At 46.4% G+C, this 23,599-nt stretch overlaps 1 protein-coding gene across 1 annotated transcript in view; it reads right to left on the bottom strand.

Annotated features, from left to right (window-relative positions):
- The window catches only part of LOC139372784 (stromal membrane-associated protein 2-like), a 60,009-nt gene that overhangs the window by 21,258 nt on the left and 15,152 nt on the right, over positions 1-23,599 (bottom strand). Inside the window, exon 2 of the mRNA XM_071112588.1 lies at positions 8,331-8,464. Within this exon, the coding sequence (XP_070968689.1) occupies positions 8,331-8,464 (134 nt within the window). The remainder of the gene's footprint in view (positions 1-8,330; positions 8,465-23,599) is intronic.

A 23,599-nucleotide genomic window follows, 5' to 3' on the forward strand; every position in this document is an offset into this window, starting at 1 on the left:
GGACTCCATCCACACACCGACTGGACTCTACCCACACACCGACTGGACTCCATCCACACACCGACTGGACTATACCCACACACCGACTGGACTCCACCCACACACCGACTGGACTCCACCCACACACCGACTGGACTCCACCCACACACCGACTGGACTCCACCCACACACCGACTGGACTATACCCACACACCGACTGGACTCCATCCACACACCGACTGGACTCCACCCACACACCGACTGGACTCCATCCACACACCGACTGGACTCCACCCACACACGGACTGGACTCCATCCACACACCGACTGGACTCCACCCACACACCGACTGGACTCCACCCACACACCGACTGGACTATACCCACACACCGACTGGACTATACCCACACATTCACTATACTCTACCAACACATTATCTAGACTCTACCCACACACTCACTAAACTCTACCCACTCACTCACTGGCCTCTACCCACACACTGACTAGTCTCAACCCACACCCTGACTAGACACTACCCACACACTCACTATACTCTACCCACACACTCACTAAACTCTACCCACACACTCACTAGACTCTACCCACACACTCACTAGACTCTACCCACACACTCACTAGACTCTACCCACACACTGATTAGACTCTACCCACACACTGAATAGACTCTAAACACACACACACTAGACTCGACCCACACAATGACAAGACTCTACCCACACACACACTAGACTCTACCCACACACAAACACTCACTAGGCTCTACCCACACACTAGCTAGAATCTACCCACACACTAACTAGACTCTACCAACACACTCACTAGACTATACCCACACTCACTAAATCAAATCAAATCAAATCAAATTTTTATTTGTCACATACACATGGTTAGCAGATGTTAATGCGAGTGTAGCGAAATGCTTGTGCTTCTAGTTCCGACAATGCAGTAATAACAAGTAATCTAACTAACAATTCCAAAACTACTGTCTTGTACACAGTGTAAGGGGATAAAGAATATGTACATAAGGATATATGAATGAGTGATGGTACAGAGCAGCACAGGCAAGATACAGTAGATGGTATCGAGTACAGTATGTACAAATGAGATGAGTATGTAAACAAAGTGGCATAGTTTAAAGTGGCTAGTGATACATGTATTACATAAGGATACAGTCGATGATATAGAGTACAGTATATACGTATGCATATGAGATGAATAATGTAGGGTAAGTAACATTATATAAGGTAGCATTGTTTAAAGTGGCTAGTGATATATTTACATCATTTCCCATCAATTCCCATTATTAAAGTGGCTGGAGTTGAGTCAGTGTCAGTGTGTTGGCAGCAGCCACTCAGTGTTAGTGGTGGCTGTTTAACAGTCTGATGGCCTTGAGATAGAAGCTGTTTTTCAGTCTCTCGGTCCCAGCTTTGATGCACCTGTACTGACCTCGCCTTCTGGATGATAGCGGGGTGAACAGGCAGTGGCTCGGGTGGTTGATGTCCTTGATGATCTTTATGGCCTTCCTGTGACATCGGGTGGTGTAGGTGTCCTGGAGGGCAGGTAGTTTGCCCCCGGTGATGCGTTGTGCAGACCTCACTACCCTCTGGAGAGCCTTACGGTTGAGGGCGGTGCAGTTGCCATACCAGGCGGTGATACAGCCCGCCAGGATGCTCTCGATTGTGCATCTGTAGAAGTTTGTGAGTGCTTTTGGTGACAAGCCAAATTTCTTCAGCCTCCTGAGGTTGAAGAGGCGCTGCTGCGCCTTCTTCACGATGCTGTCTGTGTGAGTGGACCAATTCAGTTTGTCTGTGATGTGTATGCCAAGGAACTTAAAACTTGCTACCCTCTCCACTACTGTTCCATCGATGTGGATAGGGGGGTGTTCCCTCTGCTGTTTCCTGAAGTCCACAATCATCTCCTTAGTTTTGTTGACGTTAAGTGTGAGGTTATTTTCCTGACACCACACTCCGAGGGCCCTCACCTCCTCCCTGTAGGCCGTCTCGTCGTTGTTGGTAATCAAGCCTACCACTGTTGTGTCGTCTGCAAACTTGATGATTGAGTTGGAGGCGTGCGTGGCCACGCAGTCGTGGGTGAACAGGGAGTACAGGAGAGGGCTCAGAACGCACCCTTGTGGGGCCCCAGTGTTGAGGATCAGCGGGGAGGAGATGTTGTTGCCTACCCTCACCACCTGGGGGCGGCCCGTCAGGAAGTCCAGTACCCAGTTGCACAGGGCGGGGTCGAGACCCAGGGTCTCGAGCTTGATGACGAGCTTGGAGGGTACTATGGTGTTGAATGCCGAGCTGTAGTCGATGAACAGCATTCTCACATAGGTATTCCTCTTGTCCAGATGGGTTAGGGCAGTGTGCAGTGTGGTTGAGATTGCATCGTCTGTGGACCTATTTGGGCGGTAAGCAAATTGGAGTGGGTCTAGGGTGTCAGGTAGGGTGGAGGTGATATGGTCCTTGACTAGTCTCTCAAAGCACTTCATGATGACGGATGTGAGTGCTACGGGGCGGTAGTCGTTTAGCTCAGTTACCTTAGCTTTCTTGGGAACAGGAACAATGGTGGCCCTCTTGAAGCATGTGGGAACAGCAGACTGGTATAGGGATTGATTGAATATGTCCGTAAACACACCGGCCAGCTGGTCTGCGCATGCTCTGAGGGCGCGTCAGGGGATGCCGTCTGGGCCTGCAGCCTTGCGAGGGTTAACACGTTTAAATGTCTTACTCACGGCTGCAGTGAAGGAGAGACCGCATGTTTTCGTTGCAGGCCGTGTCAGTGGCACTGTATTGTCCTCAAAGCGGGCAAAAAAGTTATTTAGTCTGCCTGGGAGCAAGACATCCTGGTCCGTGACTGGGCTGGATTTCTTCCTGTAGTCCGTGATTGACTGTAGACCCTGCCACATGCCTCTTGTGTCTGAGCCGTTGAATTGAGATTCTACTTTGGCTCTGTACTGGCGCTTAGCTTGTTTGATAGCCTTGCGGAGGGAATAGCTGCACTGTTTGTATTCGGTCATGTTACCAGACACCTTGCCCTGATTAAAAGCAGTGGTTCGCGCTTTCAGTTTCACACGAATGCTGCCATCAATCCACGGTTTCTAGTTAGGGAATGTTTTAATCGTTGCTATGGGAACGACATCTTCAACGCACGTTCTAATGAACTCGCACACCGAATCAGCGTATTCGTCAATGTTGTTATCTGACGCAATACGAAACATCTCCCAGTCCACGTGATGGAAGCAGTCTTGGAGTGTGGAGTCAGCTTGGTCGGACCAGCGTTGGACAGACCTCAGCGTGGGAGCCTCTTGTTTTAGTTTCTGTCTGTAGGCAGGGATCAACAAAATGGAGTCTACCAACACACTGACTCTACCCACACACTGACTAGACTTTACCCACACACTCACTGGCCTCTACCGACCCACACTCACTAGACTCTACCCACACACACTCACTAGACTCTACCCACACACTCACTAGACTCTACCCACACAGTATCTAGACTCTACCCACACACTCACTAGACTCTACCCACACACTCACTAGACTCTACCCACACACTCACTAGACTCTACCCACACACTGATTAGACTCTAACCACACACTATCTAGACTCTACCCACACACTATCTAGACTCTACCCACACACTATTTTCTACCCACACACACTATACTCTACCCCCCCCACACACTATACTCTACCCACACACTCACTAGACTCTACCCACACACTCACTAGACTCTACCCACACACTCACTAGACTCTACCCACACACTCACTAGACTCTAGCCACACACTGACTAGACTCTACCCACACACTGACTAGACTCTACCCACACACTGACTAGACTCTAAACACACACTGACTAGACTCTACCCACACACTGACTAGACTCTACCCACACACTGACTAGACTCTACCCACACACACACTAGCTAGACTCCACCCACACACTATCTGGACTCTACCCACACAGTATCTAGACTCTACCCACGCACACACTCACTAGACTCTACTCACAGACTAGCTAGACTTTACCCACACACTGACAAGACTCTACCCACACACTCACTAGACTCTACCGACACACTCACTAGACTCTACCCACACACTCACTAGACTCTACCCACACGGTAGCTAGACTCTACCCACACACTCACTAGACTCTACCCACACACTCACTAGACTCTACCCACACACTCACTAGACTCTACCCACACACTCACTAGACTCTACCCACACACTGATTAGACTCTACCCACACACTATCTAGACTCTACCCACACACTATCTAGACTCTACCCACACACTATTTTCTACCCACACACACTATACTCTACCCCCCCCCACACACTATACTCTACCCACACACTCACTAGACTCTACCCACACACTCACTAGACTCTACCCACACACTCACTAGACTCTACCCACACACTCACTAGACTCTACCCACACACTGACTAGACTCTACCCACACACTGACTAGACTCTACCCACACACTGACTAGACTCTAAACACACACTGACTAGACTCTACCCACACACTGACTAGACTCTACCCACACACTGACTAGACTCTACCCACACACACACTAGCTAGACTCCACCCACACACTGGACTCTACCCACACAGTATCTAGACTCTACCCACGCACACACTCACTAGACTCTAACCACAGACTAGCTAGACTTTACCCACACACTGACAAGACTCTACCCACACACTCACTAGACTCTACCGACACACTCACTAGACTCTACCCACACACTCACTAGACTCTACCCACACACTATCTAGACTCTACCCACACACTCACTAGACTCTACCCACACACTATTTTCTACCCACACACACTATACCCCCCCACACACTATATTCTACCCACACACTGACAAGACTCTACCCACACACTCACTATACTCTACCAACACATTATCTAGACTCGACCCACAGACACACTCAATAGACTCCACCCACACACTGACTAGACTCTACCCACACACTGACTAGACTCTACCCACACACTATCTAGACTCTACCCACACACTATCTAGACTCTACCCACACAAATCACTAGACTCTACCCACACAAATCACTAGACTCTACCCACACAAATCACTAGACTCTACCCACACACTCACTAGACTCTACCCACACACTCACTAGACTCTACCCACACACTCACTAGACTCTACCCACACACTCACTAGACTCTACCCACACACTGATTAGACTCTACCCACACACTATCTAGACTCTACCCACACACTATCTAGACTCTACCCACACACTATCTAGACTCTACCCACACACACACTATACTCTACCCCCCCACACACACTATACTCTACCCACACACTCACTAGACTCTACCCACACACTCACTAGACTCTACCCACACACTCACTAGACTCTACCCACACACTCACTAGACTCCCCCCAAACACTGACTAGACTCAACCCACACACTGACTAGACTCTACCCACACACTGACTAGACTCTAAACACACACTGACTAGACTCTACCCACACACTGACTAGACTCTACCCACACACTGACTAGACTCTACCCACACACACACTAGACTCTACCCACACACTGATTAGACTCTACCCACACACTATCTAGACTCTACCCACACACTATCTAGACTCTACCCACACACTATCTAGACTCTACCCACACACACACTATACTCTACCCCCCCCACACACACTATACTCTACCCACACACTCACTAGACTCTACCCACACACTCACTAGACTCTACCCACACACTCACTAGACTCTACCCACACACTCACTAGACTCCCCCCAAACACTGACTAGACTCTACCCACACACTGACTAGACTCTACCCACACACTGACTAGACTCTACACACACACTGACTAGACTCTACCCACACACTGACTAGACTCTACCCACACACTGACTAGACTCTACCCACACACACACTAGCTAGACTCCACCCACACACTATATGGACTCTACCCACACAGTATCTAGACTCTACCCACGCACACACTCACTAGACTCTACCCAGAGACTAGCTAGACTTTACCCACACACTGACAAGACTCTACCCACACACTCACTAGACTCTACCGACACACTCACTAGACTCTACCGACACACTCACTAGACTCTACCCACACACTCACTAGACTCTACCCACACACTATCTAGACTCTACCCACACACTCACTAGACTCTACCCACACACTATTTTCTACCCACACACACTATACCCTCCCACACACTATTTTCTACCCACACACACTATACCCTCCCACACACTATATTCTACCCACACACTGACAAGACTCTACCCACACACTCACTATACTCTACCAACACATTATCTAGACTCTACCCACACACTATCTAGACTCTACACATTCACTAGACTCTACCCACATACACATTCACTAGCTCTACCCACACACTGACTAGACTCTACCCACACCGACTAGACTCTACCCACACACCGACTAGACTCTACCCACACACCGACTAGACTCTACCCACACACCGACTAGACTCTACCCACACACACACTATCTAGACTCTACCCACACACACACTATCTAGACTCTACCCACACACACACTGACTAGACTCTACCCACACACACTGACTAGACTCTACCCACACACCGACTAGACTCTACCCACACACCGACTAGACTCTACCCACACACCGACTAGACTCTACCCACACACTGACTAGACTCTACCCACACACTGACTAGACTCTACCCACACACTGACTAGACTCTACCCACACACACACTAGACTCTACCCACACACTGACTAGACTCTGCCCACCACACACTAGACTCTACTCACACACTCACTAGACTCTACCCACACACTCACTAGACTCTACCCACACACTATCTAGACTCTACCCACACACACACTATACTCTACCCCCCCCCACACACACTATACTCTACCCACACACTCACGAGACTCAACCCACACACTCACTAGACTCTACCCACACACTCACTAGACTCTACCCACACACTCACTAGACTCCCCCCAAACACTGACTAGACTCTACCCACACACTGACTAGACTCTACCCACACACTGACTAGACTCTAAACACACACTGACTAGACTCTACCCACACACTGACTAGACTCTACCCACACACTGACTAGACTCTACCCACACACACACTAGCTAGACTCCACCCACACACTATATGGACTCTACCCACACAGTATCTAGACTCTACCCACGCACACACTCACTAGACTCTACCCAGAGACTAGCTAGACTTTACCCACACACTGACAAGACTCTACCCACACACTCACTAGACTCTACCGACACAATCACTAGACTCTACCGACACACTCACTAGACTCTACCCACACACTCACTAGACTCTACCCACACACTATCTAGACTCTACCCACACACTCACTAGACTCTACCCACACACTATTTTCTACCCACACACACTATACCCTCCCACACACTATTTTCTACCCACACACACTATACCCTCCCACACACTATATTCTACCCACACACTGACAAGACTCTACCCACACACTCACTATACTCTACCAACACATTATCTAGACTCTACCCACACACTATCTAGACTCTACACATTCACTAGACTCTACCCACATACACATTCACTAGCTCTACCCACACACTGACTAGACTCTACCCACACCGACTAGACTCTACCCACACACCGACTAGACTCTACCCACACACCGACTAGACTCTACCCACACACCGACTAGACTCTACCCACACACACACTATCTAGACTCTACCCACACACACACTATCTAGACTCTACCCACACACACACTGACTAGACTCTACCCACACACACTGACTAGACTCTACACACACACCGACTAGACGCTACCCACACACCGACTAGACTCTACCCACACACCGACTAGACTCTACCCACACACTGACTAGACTCTACCCACACACTGACTAGACTCTACCCACACACTGACTAGACTCTACCCACACACACACTAGACTCTACCCACACACTGACTAGACTCTGCCCACCACACACTAGACTCTACTCACACACTCACTAGACTCTACCCACACACTCACTAGACTCTACCCACACACTATCTAGACTCTACCCACACACTATCTAGACTCTACCCACACACTATCTAGAGTCTAACCACACACTATCTAGACTCTACCCACACACACACTGGACTCTACCCCCCCCCCCCCCCCCCCCCCACACACACACACCTTTTGTGAAATTCACTCTAGTAAATGATCACAATGACCAGTTTGACCTCCGACCTGTATCTGTTCCTGTGTCCATTGGTCCAGATTGACAGACTTGACCCTGGAGATGTGGACGCCCAGGTTCCTGTGGATCCCAGCACAGCGGATACAGATGAATATACCCAGGTTCCATGACGCCCATCTGGGACCTGAAAGAAAGAGAGGGTAGAGAGAGAGGGGGTGGAGAGAGAGAGAGGGTAGAGAGAGACAGAATGTAGAGAGAGAGAGGGTTGAGAGAGATCATGCGTAGAGAGAGAGAGGGTTGAGAGAGAGGGGGTGGGTGGAGAGAGAGAGAGAGGGTAGATAGAGAATGCGTAGAGAGAGAGAGAGAGGGAGAGAGCGGGAGAGAGAGAGAGAGAGAGAGAGAGAGAGAGGAGAGAGAGAGAGAAAGAGAGAAAGAAACAGAGAGAGAAAGAAACAGAGAGAGAAAGAGAGAGAGAGAGAAAGAGAGAGACAAATGGTTTTATGAGGAATGCAAAAATCTAAGAAAGAAATTGAGAAACCTGTCCAACCAAAAACATAGAGACCCGGAAAACCTGAGTCTAAAACCATAAACACTAAAACAATACAGAAATACACTACGGAAAAAGAAGGAACAGCACGTCAGAAATCAGCTCAATGCAATTGAAGAATCCATAGACTCTAACCACTTCTGGGAAAATTGGAAAACACTAAACAAACAACAACACAAAGAATTATCTATCCAAAATGGAGATGTATGGGTAAACCACTTCTCCAATCTGTTTGGCTCTATAACAACGAACAAACAGCAAAAACATATACATGATCAAATACAAATCTTAGAATCAACTATTAAAGACTACCAGAACCCACTGGATTCTCCAATTACATTGAATGAGTTACAGGACAAAATAAAAACCCTCCAACCCAAAAAGGCCTGTGGTGTTGATGGTATCCTTAATGAAATGATCAAATACATCTTCCCCAATATGTGGCACCAAGGACTGATCAAACCCAATCCACAAAAGTGGAGACAAATTTGACCCCAATAACTACCGTGGAATATGCGTCAACAATGTACTGAGTAAATGTAAACATGTCTTTTTACCAAATTACCGTACAACAGACCATGTATTCACCCTGCACACCCTAATTGACAACCAAACAAACCAAAACAAAGGCAAAGTCTTCTCGTGCTTTGTTGATTTCAAAAAAGCTTTCGACTCAATTTGGCATGAGGGTCTGCTATACAAACTGATGGAAAGTGGTGTTGGGGGTAAAACATACAACATTATAAAATCCATGTACACAAACAACAAGTGTGCGGTTAAAATTGGCAAAAAACAAATGTCTACTGTTTGCTGATGATCTGGTGCTTCCGTCACCAACCAAGGAGGGCCTACAGCAGCACCTAGATCTTCTGCACAGACTCTGTCAGAACTGGGCCCTGACAGTAAATCTCAGTAAGACCAAAATAATGGTGTTCCAAAAAAGGTCTAGTCACCAGGACCACAAATACAAATTCCATCTAGACACTGTTGCCCTAGAGCACACAACAAACTATACATACCTTGGCCTAAACATCAGCGCCACAGGTAACTTCCACAAAGCTGTGAACGATCTGAGAGACAAGGCAAGAAGGGCATTCTATGCCATCAAAAGGAACATAAATTTCAACATACCAATTAGGATTTGGCTAAAAATACTTGAATCAGTCATAGAGCCCATTGCCCTTTATGGTTGTGAGGTCTGGGGTCCGCTCACCAACCAACTTCACAAAATGGGACAAACACCAAATTGAGACTATGCATGCAGAATTCTGCAAAAATATCCTCTGTGTACAACGTAGAACACCAAATAATGCATGCAGAGCAGAATTAGGCCGATACCCACTAATTATCAAAATCCAGAAAAGAGCCGTTAAATTAATACAACTACCTAAAAGGAAGCGATTCCCAAACCTTCCATAACAAAGCCATCACCTACAGAGAGATGAACCTGGAGAAGAGTCCCCTAAGCAAGTTGGTCCTGGGGCTCTGTTCACAAACACAAACACACCCGCCGAAGACAGACATGGCTCTCAAGAGAAGACAGGCTATGTGCTCACTGCCCACAAAATGAGGTGGAAACTGAGCTGTACTTCCTAACCTCCTGCCCAATGTATGACCATATTAGAGAGACATATTTCCCTAAGCTTACACAGATCCACAAAGAATTCGAAAACAAATCCAATTTTGATAAACTCCCATATCTACTGGGTGAAATACCACAGTGTGCCATCACAGCAGCAATATTTGTGAAATGTCCTATTATATATATATAATATGTTCTACATGATAATATAATAAATGTATATATTGTTATTGTTTTGAAACTTCTGTATGTGTAATGTTTATTGTTAATTTGTATTGTTTATTTCACTTTTATATATTATCTACCTCACTTGCTTTGGCAATGTTAACACATGTTTCCCATGCCAATAAAGCCCCTAGAATTGACTTGAATTGAGAGAGAGAGAGAGAGAGAGACAGAGAGAGAGAGAGAGAGAGAGAGAGACAGAGACAGAGACAGAGACAGAGACAGAGAGAGAGAGAGAGACAGAGAGAGAGAGAGACAGAGAGAGAGACAGAGAGAGAGAGAGACAGAGAGAGAGACAGACAGACAGACAGACAGACAGACAGACAGACAGACAGACAGACAGACAGAGAGAGAGTGTGTGTGTGTGTGTTTTGTATGTATGTATGTATGTATGTACAGTGTGTGTGTGTGTGTATTTTTATCTGCAGAGCTCTAGTCTCCGGATAGAGCCTGATGAGGGAGCTCAGGGGAAGAAGATTCAACATCTCTCTCCCACTATTTTTCTGCTTCAATTTATGCAACAGTCCTCTTCAGAGAATACGGAGAGCTTCAAAGAGAATACTGACGCTTCACGCCACCTCTCTCTCTCTCTCTCTCTCTACCCCTCTCTCTCTACCCCCCCCCCTCTCGCTCTCTCTCTCTCTCTCCCTCTCTACCCCCCCTCTCTCTCTCTCTCTACCCCTCTCTCTCTACCCCTCTCTCTCTCTCTCTCTCTCTACCCTCTCTCTCTCTACCCCTCTCTCTCTCTCTACCCCTCTCTCTCTCTCTCTCTACCCCTCTCTCTCTCTCTACCCCTCTCTACCCCTCTCTCTCTCTCTACCCCTCTCTCTACCCCTCTCTCTCTACCCCTCTCCCTCTCCCTCTGGAGAGAAATACATCTTGACAGCAACAACAACTAATGTGTATTTCTATGGAAATACCAAAATAAATCCCTCCTTCCTTCCGTCCTCCTTTCTCAATTCAAAAAAAATTCAATTGGCTTTATTGGTATGGAAAACATATGTCAACATTGCCAAAGCAAGTCAAGTAGACAATAAGCAAAAGTGAAATAAATAAGAAAAAATTAACATGAAACAAAGTTCCAAAAGAATAAAGACATTTATTTTCTTACCCCCTTTTCCTCCTCAATATTTTGTGGTGTTAGTAGTTACTATCTTGTCTCAATGCTCGGGTACGGACTCGGGAGAGACGAAGGTCGAGAGCCGTGCATCCTCCGAAACAAAACAAAAAACAACCAAGCCGCACTGCTTCTTAACACAACAGAAGCCAGCCGCACCAATGTGTCGGAGGAAACACCGTGCCCCTAGCGACCTGGTCAGCGTGCACTGCACCCGGCCCGCCACAGGAGTGGCTAGTCGCTGCGATGTAGGGCCTTAGAACACTGCGCCACCCGGGAGGCCCAGAATAAAGACATTTCAAATATCCTATTATGTATACAGTTGAAGTCGGAAGTTTACATACACTTAGGTTGGAGTCATTAAAACTAGTTTACATACACTTAGGTTGGAGTCATTAAAACTAGTTTACATACACTTAGGTTGGAGTCATTAAAACTAGTTTACATACACTTAGGTTGGAGTCATTAAAACTAGTTTACATACACTTAGGTTGGAGTCATTAAAACTAGTTTACATACACTTAGGTTGGAGTCATTAAAACTAGTTTACATACACTTAGGTTGGAGTCATTAAAACTAGTTTACATACACTTAGGTTGGAGTCATTAAAACTAGTTTACATACACTTAGGTTGGAGTCATTAAAACTAGTTTACATTCACTTAGGTTGGAGTCATTAAAACTAGTTTACATACACTTAGGTTGGAGTCATTAAAACTAGTTTACATACACTTAGGTTGGAGTCATTAAAACTAGTTTACATACACTTAGGTTGGAGTCATTAAAACTAGTTTACATCCACGTAGGTTGGAGTCATTAAAACTAGTTTACATTCACTTAGGTTGGAGTCATTAAAACTAGTTTACATTCACTTAGGTTGGAGTCATTCAAACTAGTTTACATACACTTAGGTTGGAGTCATTAAAACTAGTTTACATACACTTAGGTTGGAGTCATTAAAACTAGTTTACATCCACGTAGGTTGGAGTCATTAAAACTAGTTTACATTCACTTAGGTTGGAGTCATTAAAACTAGTTTACATTCACTTAGGTTGGAGTCATTCAAACTAGTTTACATACACTTAGGTTGGAGTCATTAAAACTAGTTTACATACACTTAGGTTGGAGTCATTCAAACTAGTTTTTCAACCACTCCACAAATGTTCTTGTTAACAAACTATAGTTTTGGCAAGTCGGTTAGGACATCTGCATTGTTCATGACACAAGTCATTTTTCCAACAATTGTTTACAGACAGATTGTTCACTGTATCACAATTCCAGTGGGTCAGAAGTTTACATACACTAAGTTGATTGTGCCTTTAAACAGCTTGGAAAATTCCAGAAAATGATGTCATGGCGTTAGAAGCTTCTGATAGGCTAATTGACATCATTTGAGACAATTGGAGGTTTACCTGTGGATGTATTTCAAGACCTACCATCAAACTCAGTGCCTCTTTGCTTGACAGCATTGGAAAAATCTAAAGAAATCAGCCAAGAACTCAGAAATAAAAATTGTAGAAGTCTGGTTCATGCTTGGGAGCAATTTTCAAACGCCTGAAGGTACCACGTTCATCTGTACAAACAATAGTATGCAAGTATAAACACCATGGGACCACACAGCCGTCATACCACTCAGGAAGGAGACGCGTTCTGTCTCCTAGAGATGAACGTACTTTGGTGAGAAAAGTGCAAATCAATCCCAGTACAACAGCAAAGGACCTTGTGAAGATGCTAGAGGCAACGGGTACAAAATATCTATATCCACAGTAAAACGAGTCCTATATCGACATAACCTGAAAGGCCGCTCAGCAAGGAAGAAGCCACTGCTCCAAAACCGCCATAAAAAATCCAGAATACGGTTTGCAACTGCACATGGGGACAACGATCGTACTTTTTGGAGAAATGTCCTCTGGTCTGATGAAACAAAAATAGAACTGTTTAGCCATAATGACCATCGTTATGTTTGGAGGAAAAAGGGGGAGGCTTGCAAGCTGAAGAACACCATCCCAACCGTGAAGCACGGGGGTGGCAGCATCATGTTGTGGAGGTGCTTTGCTGCAGGAGGGACTGGTGCACTTCACAAAATAGATGGCATCATGAGGAAGGGAAATTATGTGGTTATATCGAAGACATCAGTCAGGAAGTTAGAGTTTGGTCGCAAATGGGTCTTCCACATGGACAATGACCCCAAGCATACCTCCAAAGTTGTGGCATATTGGCTTAAGGACAACAAAGTCAAGGTATTGGAGTGGCCATCACAAAGCCCTGACCTCAATCCTATAGAACACGTGTGGGCAGAACTGAAAACTGAAAAAGTGTTCTCTTGAGAGCCAGGTCTGCCGACGGCGGCCTTTGTCAATAGCAAGGCTATGCTCACTGAGTCTGTACATAGTCAAAATATTTCCTTAATTTTGGGTCAGTCACAGTAGTCAGGTATTCGTTCTCTGTTAGAGCCAAATAGCATTCTTGTTTGCCTTTTTGTTGTTGTAATTTCTTTCCTATGTGCAAAATAATTATCTTTCTGCCACTGAGTTGGTACAGCATTATTAACACTAACCACAAGGCCACTGAGTTGGTCCAGCATTAGCAACACTCTAACCAGAAGGCCACTAAATTGGTCCAACATTAGCAACACTCTAACCAGAAGGCCACTAAATTGGTCCAGCATTAGCAACATACTAACCACAAGGCCACTAAATTGGTCCAGCATTAGCAACACTAACCACAAGGCCACTAAATTGGTCCAGCATTAGCAACATGCAGGCTAATAATAGAGGAATTACTCAGCAAAGCCTATTTCACTGTAAACACTGGGACAAAGCCACTCTGTGTGTGTATTTACACTGTCAGTGGTGTGGCTTGAGGGATAGCCCCAATAGAGAGAGTATAGACTTGTATCTCTCTCACACAGTTCTAATCCTACTATCCCGCCCTTTTCCCTGCTTCCCTGCTTCCCCTGCTTCTCTCTCTCTCTCTTTCTCCCTTCCCTCTCTCTCTGTCTCTTTCTCCCTGCTTCCCTCTCTCTCTCTCTCTCCCTGCTTCCCTCTCTCTCTCTCTTCCTGCTTCCCTCTCTCTCTGTCTCTTTCTTCCTGCTTCCCTCTCTCTCTGTCTCTTTCTCCCTGCTTCCCTCTCTCTCTGTCTCTTTCTCCCTGCTTCCCTCTCTCTCTGTCTCTTTCTCTCTGCTTCCCTCTCTCTCTCTCTCTCCCTTCTTCCCTCCCTCTCTGTCTCTTTCTCTCTGCTTCCCCCCCTCTCTCTCTCTCTCTCTCTCTCTCTCTCTCTCTCTCTCTTCCTTCTTCCCTCTCTCTCTGTCTCTTTCTCCCTGCTTCCCTCTCTCTCTGTCTCTTTCTCTCTGTTTCCCTCTCTCTCTCTCTCTCCCTTCTTCCCTCTCTCTCTGTCTCTTTCTCTCTGCTTCCCTCTCTCTCTGTCTCTTTCTCTGTTTCCCTCTCTCTCTGTCTCTTTCTCCCTGATTCCCTCTCTTTCTCTCTGCTTCTCTCTCTCTCTGTCTCTTTCTACCTGTTTCCCTCTCTCTTTCTCCCTTCTTCCCTCTCTCCCTGTCTCTTTCTCCCTGTTTCCCTCTCTCTCTTTCTCCCTACTTCCCTCTCTCTCTGTCTCTTTCTCTCTGCTTCCCTCTCTCTGTCTCTTTCTCCCTTCTTCCCTCTCTCTGTCTCTTTCTCTCTGTTTCCCTCTCTCTCTTTCTCCCTGCTTCCCTCTCTCTCTGTAAATCCCTTCCTCTGTCCTATGATAATCTCTTTCTCCCTCTGTCTCTCTCTCTCTCTCTCTCTCTCTCTCTCTCTCTCTAACCTACTTGTTCGGCATTACAGCGTGTTGTTGGCATGAGGTCTAGTTCTCCAGGCATGTTAGGGAGCATGGTACTGGGTCATCCCGGGGAAATGTCCTCTCTGTCAGGCATGAGTAGAGAGGACGGGCGGGATGGGGTGGAGTTGGAGAGGGATGAATGACAGCACAACACTTACCAATGGATTAAAGAGATGGTGACGGTGTACAGACAGTTTCCATAATCCGATATCGGCTGTCATGTTGTTTATGACATTTGTTATGTCATTATTATCAGAATGTTATGAGGATTACAAGTAAACCCAAAAGAAGGAGGGTCAGTCACGATCTCAAGTCTACAGAGAGCGATCTCTTTGTCAAAAGCAGGGGACATATTTGTCCTGTTGACTAATATTTTATTTATTTTACCTTTATTTAACTAAGCAAATCAGTTAAGAACAAATTCTTATTTTCAATGACGGCCTAGGAACAGTGGGTTAACTGACTGTTCAGGGGCAGAACGACAGATTTGTAAAATTGTCAACTCGGGGACAACACTCTAACCACTAGGCTACCTGCCTCTACCCTCACACTGGCCGTGTGTAAACCTCCTCTTTAGACAAACGATGTAGTTCAATCAGGTAGGTTGGTCTGAACGCTGGTTTAAAGTCATCAAGCAGCATAACGTAATTCACTTCCTGTTTCTACGGATATCGTGGGAGTGACTACAAACATGTCATCATCAGCACAGGGTGTCGTTTCTCCTCCTCTTTCCTGTTAGCCATGTGTGGAATGTCCTTCACCTATTGTCCTTTCTGGCCTATAAGCACGGCACAATAATGCACATTCCTCATGGTTGCTGTTCAACCAATGGGCTCACTCTAGAGATGATCACCTACTTCTCTCTTAACCAATGGACTCACTCTGGAGATGATCACCTACCTCTCTCTTAACCAATGGGCTCACTCTGGCAATGATCACCTTCCTCTCTCTTAACCAATGGGCTCACTCTGGAGATGATCACCTTCCTCACTCTTAACCAATGGGCTCACTCTGGAGATGATCACCTTCCTCTCTCTTAACCAATGGGCTCACTCTGGCAATGATCACCTTCCTCTCTCTTAACAAATGGGCTCACTCTGGAGATGATCACCTTCCTCTCTCTTAACCAATGGGCTCACTCTGGAGATGATCACCTTCCTCTCTCTTAACCAATGGGCTCACTCTGGAAATGATCACCTTCCTCTCTCTTAACCAATGGGCTCACTCTGGAGATGATCACCTTCCTCCCTCTTAACCAATGGGCTCACTCTGGAGATGATCACCTTCCTCTCTCTTAACCAATGGGCTCACTCTGGAAATGATCACCTTCCTCTCTCTTAACCAATGGGCTCACTCTGGATATGATCACCTTCCTCTCTCTTAACCAATGGGCTCACTCTGGAGATGATCACCTTCCTCTCTCTTAACCAATGGGATCACTCTGGTAATGATCACCTTCCTCTCTCTTAACCAATGGGCTCACTCTGGCAATGATCACCTTCTTCTCTCTTAACCAGTAGGCTCACTCTGGCAATGATCACCTTCCTCTCTCTTAACCAATGGGCTCACTCTGGAGATGATCACCTTCCTCACTCTTAACCAATGGGCTCACTCTGGAGATGATCACCTTCCTCTCTCTTAACCAATGGGCTCACTCTGGCAATGATCACCTTCCTCTCTCTTAACAAATGGGCTCACTCTGGAGATGATCACCTTCCTCTCTCTTAACCAATGGGCTCACTCTGGAGATGATCACCTTCCTCCCTCTTTACCAATGGGCTCACTCTGGAGATGATCACCTTCCTCTCTCTTAACCAATGGGCTCACTCTGGAAATGATCACCTTCCTCTCTCTTAACCAATGGGCTCACTCTGGAGATGATCACCTTCCTCCCTCTTAACCAATGGGCTCACTCTGGAGATGATCACCTTCCTCTCTCTTAACCAATGGGCTCACTCTGGAAATGATCACCTTCCTCTCTCTTAACCAATGGGCTCACTCTGGCAATGATCACCTTCATCTCTCTTAACCAATGGGCTCACTCTGGCAATGATCACCTTCCTCTCTCTTAACCAATGGGCTCACTCTGGCAATGATCACCTTCCTCTCTCTTAACCAATGGGCTCACTCTGGCAATGATCACCTTCCTCTCTCTTAACCAATGGGCTCACTCTGGCAATGATCACCTTCCTCTCTCTTAACCAATGGGCTCACTCTGGCAATGATCACCTTCCTCTCTCTTAGCCAATGGGCTCACTCTGGCAATGATCACCTTCTTCTCTCTTAACCAATGGGCGCACTCTGGAGATGATCACCTTCCTCTCTCTTAACCAATGGGCTCACTCTGGCAATGATCACCTTCCTCTCTCTTAACCAATGGGCTCACTCTGGCAATGATCACCTTCCTCTCTCTTAACCAATGGGCTCACTCTGGCAATGATCACCTTCTTCTCTCTTAACCAATGGGCTCACTCTGGAGATGATCACCTTCCTCTCTCTTAACCAATGGGCTCACTCTGGCAATGATCACCTTCCTCTCTCTTAACCAATGGGCTCACTCTGGCAATGATCACCTTCTTCTCTCTTAACCAATGGGCGTACTCTGGAGATGATCACCTTCCTCTCTCTTAACCAATGGGCTCACTCTGGAGATGATCACCTTCCTCTCTCTTAACCAATGGGCTAAATGTTGGGACGTATTTACATGTTCTGTCACTTTCTGTTTTTCAGCCACATTGTCAACAACCATCCCCCTCCCCACCACCTCCCCCTCCCAGGAGGTGAGGTCAGTTCCCCTTAAGGGAGTAATCAGGGTTTAGTATCTGGTTACCTTCTTCCTGTAGAACCATAAGATGTAAGGATTGGAGAGAAGGAGTGAGTCATTTACTCTGAACAATAAGAACCTAACAACGTAATGACATTTGAAATGTCTATTATTTTTTAAAACTTTTGTGAGTGTAATGTTTACTGTAAATTTGTATTGCTTATTTCACTTTTGTTAATTGTTTTCTTGCTTTGGCAATGTAAACATATGTTTCCCATGACAATAAAGCCCTTGAATTGAATTGAGAGAGAGAGAGAGACAGAGAGAGAGAGAGAGAGACAGAGACAGAGAGAGAGAGAGAGAGAGAGAGAGAGAGAGAGAGAGAGAGAGAGAGAGAGAGAGAGAGAGTGAGAGAGAGAGAGACTGATTTAGAGTAAACAAACAGTGGACTTTGGTTGTTTGATCACCTGCTAGGGAAGAGAGAAGTGAAGACACACACACAAAAACACACTTACGAAACAGGGTTACTCTAATTAAACAGTAATTACTACACACAGCACAATCAATATATTTCTTTATGCCCAGAAGTTAGTCTCTCTCTCTCCCTCTCTCTCTCTCTCTCTCTCTTCTATGTTCTATTTCTTGGTGGCGTTTTTTGGTTTTCTTCTGATTAAGGTTATTATTTTTGTTGTGGTAGAATTAAGTATTTTTGGCACGGCTTTAGGTGTGTTACTGAAGTTACCGTCACGGTGGAGGAGTTTCTGGTCGCCGTAGGAGAGAAGGTGGGATATGAGAAGGTGTCACGGTGGAGGAGTTTCTGGTCGCCGTAGGAGAGAAGGTGGGATATGAGAACGTGTCACGGTGGAGGAGTTTCTGGTCGCCGTAGGAGAGAAGGTGGGATATGAGAACGTGTCACGGTGGAGGAGTTTCTGGTCGCCGTAGGAGAGAAGGTGGGATATGAGAAGGTGTCACGGTGGAGGAGTTTCTGGTCGCCGTAGGAGAGAAGGTGGGATATGAGAAGGTGTCACGGTGGAGGAGTTTCTGGTCGCCGTAGGAGAGAAGGAGGGATATGAGAAGGTGTCACGTGGAGGAGTTTCTGGTCGCCGTAGGAGAGAAGGTGGGATATGAGAAGGTGTCACGGTGGAGGAGTTTCTGGTCGCCGTAGGAGAGAAGGTGGGATATGAGAAGGTGTCACGGTGGAGGAGTTTCTGGTCGCCGTAGGAGAGAAGGTGGGATATGAGAAGGTGTCACGGTGGAGGAGTTTCTGGTCGCCGTAGGAGAGAAGGTGGGATATGAGAAGGTGTCACGGTGGAGGAGTTTCTGGTCGCCGTAGGAGAGAAGGTGGGATATGAGAAGGTGACACGGTGGAGGAGTTTCTGGTCGCCGTAGGAGAGAAGGTGGGATATGAGAAGGTGTCACGGTGGAGGAGTTTCTGGTCGCCGTAGGAGAGAAGGTGGGATATGAGAAGGTGTCACGGTGGAGGAGTTTCTGGTCGCCGTAGGAGAGAAGGTGGGATATGAGAAGGTGTCACGGTGGAGGAGTTTCTGGTCGCCGTAGGAGAGAAGGTGGGATATGAGAAGGTGTCACGGTGGAGGAGTTTCTGGTCGCCGTAGGAGAGAAGGTGGGATATGAGAAGGTTGCTTATGCATCCCGGATGAATAAAGCTGTGGTGGTTTTTCTTAAAGAAGAGAGTCTGGTAGATGGGATGGTTGAGCATGGTGTACTTCTGAAAGAAGAGTGTCTGGTAGATGGGATGGTTGAGCATGGTGTACTTCTTAAAGAAGAGTGTCTGGTAGATGGGATGGTTGAGCATGGTGTACTTCTTAAAGAAGAGTGTCTTGTAGATCGTATGGTTGAGCATGGTGTACTTCTTAAAGAAGAGTGTCTTGTAGATCGGATGGTTGAGCATGGTGTACTTCTTAAAGAAGAGTGTCTGGTTGATCGGATGGTTGAGCATGGTGTACTTCTTAAAGAAGAGTGTCTGGTAGATCGGATGGTTGAGCATGGTGTACTTCTTAAAGAAGAGTGTCTGGTAGATGGGATGGTTGAGCATGGTGTACTTCTTATAGAAGAGTGTCTGGTAGATCGGATGGTTGAGCATGGTGTACTTCTTAAAGAAGAGTGTCTTGTAGATCGTATGGTTGAGCATGGTGTACTTCTTAAAGAAGAGTGTCTGGTTGATTGGATGGTTGAGCATGGTGTACTTCTTAAAGGAATGTTTATTCAAGTTACGCCGCTTTTTTCTCCGTCAACAAGGGTAACGATTTCAAATGTATCACCGGTTATTCCAGATGAGCTGTTGGAGCGCGAGTTATTGGGCTTTGGGAAGTTCGCCAGTTCAATTAAGGTTGTCCGGTTGGGTTTCAAACACCCTGCGTTGAAACAGGTTAGGTCGTTTCAAACACCCGGAGTTGAAACAGGTGAGGTCGTTTCATCACCCGGCGTTGAAACAGGTGAGGTCATTTCAAACACCCGGAGTTGAAACAGGTTAGGTCGTTTCGGCGACAGGTGTTTATGTTTTTGGACTCACCGGAGCAGACTTTAGAGTTATCGTTTAAAATCAAGTATGACAATAGATTGTATATGGCTTATGCTAGTACAGGTAGTCAACTGTGTTTTGAGTGTGGGGATGTTGGTCATAAGCGACATGCTTACCCGAAAAGGGAGAAGGCCGAGGGAGGGGCACAGGTGGTCATCGCAACGACTGGGCCCACTGATGTAGGGAGAGGTGGACCGACAGCGGTAGAGCAGCCACAAGCACCTGTTGCTGAGGAACAAGTTATCCCTGTTGAGGGCACGGAGTTGCAACTTGTATTAGAGGGAAATGTTATGCAGCAGAAAAGTATTGTTGTAGAAGGTAAGGATGGATCCGAAGAGCCAGTTCCTCAGACTGGTGAGCAGGTGCCCAGAACGAGTGCTGGGGTAAAGGAGGGGGTTCATGTGGAGCTAGGCTCCCAGGGAGTGGGGGAGATGCCCACTATGAGTGCTGGGGTTCATGTGGAGCTAGGCTCCAAGGGAGTGGAGGAGATGCCCACTACGAGTAATGAGGTACAGGAGGGTTTTCATGTGGAGCTAGGCTCCCAGGTAGTGGAGGAGAGGCCCACCACGAGTGCTGGGATTCATGTGGAGCTCCCAGGTAGTGGAGGAGATGCCTGGTACGAGTGATGGGGTGCAAGTGGGGCTAGTCTCCGAGGTAGTGGAGGAGATGCCCACTACGAGTAATGAGGTTCAGGTGGGGCTAGTCTCCCAGGTAGTGGAGGAGATGCCCACTACGAGTAATGAGGTTCAGGTGGGGCTAGTCTCCCAGGTAGTGGAGGAGATGCCCACTACGAGTAATGAGGTTCAGGTGGGGCTAGTCTCCCAGGTAGTGGAGGAGATGCCCACTACGAGTAATGAGGTTCAGGTGGGGCTAGTCTCCCAGGTAGTGGAGGAAATGCCCACTATGAGTGCTGGGGTTCATGTGGAGCTAGTCTCCCAGGTAGTGGAGGAGATGCCTGGTACGAGTGATGAGGTGCAAGTGGGGAGTGTTGAAAGGGATGTGGTAGAGGGGAGTCAGTTGTCTGTGGTCTCAGCTGAGGATCAGGAGAAGGATATGGATATCTCTTTTGATATGATAGCAGCTGGTGAGGACTCAATTTACGATCTAGAAGAAGTAAATTAGTTTCTGGACTTTTGGGAAATCTGTCAAACTGGCAGAATATTTTGATGTTGATAAGTTTGTGAGGTCAGCTGTAATGTTACAGAAGACGGTGGAGTTAGACCAGCTGAGTGAGAAGAAGCGGTTTCGCTTGAGAAAATGTATTACTGCTGTTGCAGCAGCAAAAGGTGGTGGGAAACGTGATCAGGTTAAGAGAAGATTAAAATAATGATGATGATCATGCTTCATAGGGTGTCTTTTTTCTCCTTGGTTTCTCTGTGGTTTCTTCTGCTTTTCTTTTCTCATTTCTAGTTGGAGGTACTAAGGGTAGGTTCTCTCAATATTAATGGGGGAAGGGACAGGAATAAGAGGGCTTGGGTACTAGAAGTAATAAAACAGAAAAGGCTTAATGTAGTTTTCTTACAGGAGACACACAGTGATGAGGAAAATGAGGTTGACTGGGGTATGTGGTGGGAGGGGCAGCATGTACTCAGTCATGGTACTAATTTCAGTGCTGGGGTGGCAATCTTGTTTTCCTCAGGCTTAGGGGTGACTGTGGTATCTACAACAGAGATTATCAAGGTTCGGGTTTTATTGGTCAAGGTGGATGTTATGGGGTTTCTGTTTGTTCTTTTGAATGTTTATGCTCCTAATGAGGGTACAGAGCGTATTGCTGTATTTGATCAAATAAAGGAAACCTTAAGACAGTGTGATCAAGAGGGGTGTATGGTTTTAGGGGGTGACTGGAACAGTGTGACCAAGAGGGGTGTTTGGTTTTAGGGGTGGGACTGGAACTGTGTGATCAAGAGGGGTGTTTGGTTTTAGGGGGGGACTGGAACTGTGTGATCAAGAGGGGTGTTTGGTTTTAGGGGTGGGACTGGAACTGTACAGTGGATTTTACTGTTTACTGCACCGCTGAAGAACCTCACCTGCGGTCAGCTACTTGCCTGTCTGGTCTATTAACTGAGTTTGAGCTTTCTGATGTGCGGAGAGTAAGGAATGCAACAATTAGGCAGTACACATGGTTAAAAGTTAATGAAGGTTGTGTCAGTGCAGCAAGGTTAGACAGGTTGTATGTATCTGAGCTCTACTGTAGTAGGGTTGGAAGGTTAGACAGGTGGTATGTATCTGATCACTACTGTAGTAGGGTTGGAAGGTTAGACAGGTTGTATGTATCTGAGCTCTACTGTAGTAGGGTTGGAAGGTTAGACAGGTGGTATGTATCTGATCACTACTATAGTAGGGTTGGAAGGTTAGACAGGTTGTATGTTTCTGATCACTACTATAGTAGGGTTGGAAGGTTAGACAGGTTGTATGTATCTGAGCTCTACTGTAGTAGGGTTGGAAGGTTAGACAGGTTGTATGTATCTGATCACTACTGTAGTAGGGTTGGAAGGTTAGACAGGTTGTATGTATCTGATCACTACTGTAGTAGGGTTGGAAGGTTAGACAGGTGGTATGTATCTGATCACTACTGTAGTAGGGTTGGAAGGTTAGACAGGTTGTATGTATCTGATCACTACTGTAGTAGGGTTGGAAGATTAGACAGGTTGTATGTATCTGATCACTACTGTAGTAGGGTTGGAAGGTTAGACAGGTTGTCACACCCTGACCATAGTTTACTTTGTATAT

Source organism: Oncorhynchus clarkii, chromosome 18 (genome assembly GCF_045791955.1).
Source record: "Oncorhynchus clarkii lewisi isolate Uvic-CL-2024 chromosome 18, UVic_Ocla_1.0, whole genome shotgun sequence".
Lineage (NCBI taxonomy): Eukaryota > Metazoa > Chordata > Actinopteri > Salmoniformes > Salmonidae > Oncorhynchus > Oncorhynchus clarkii.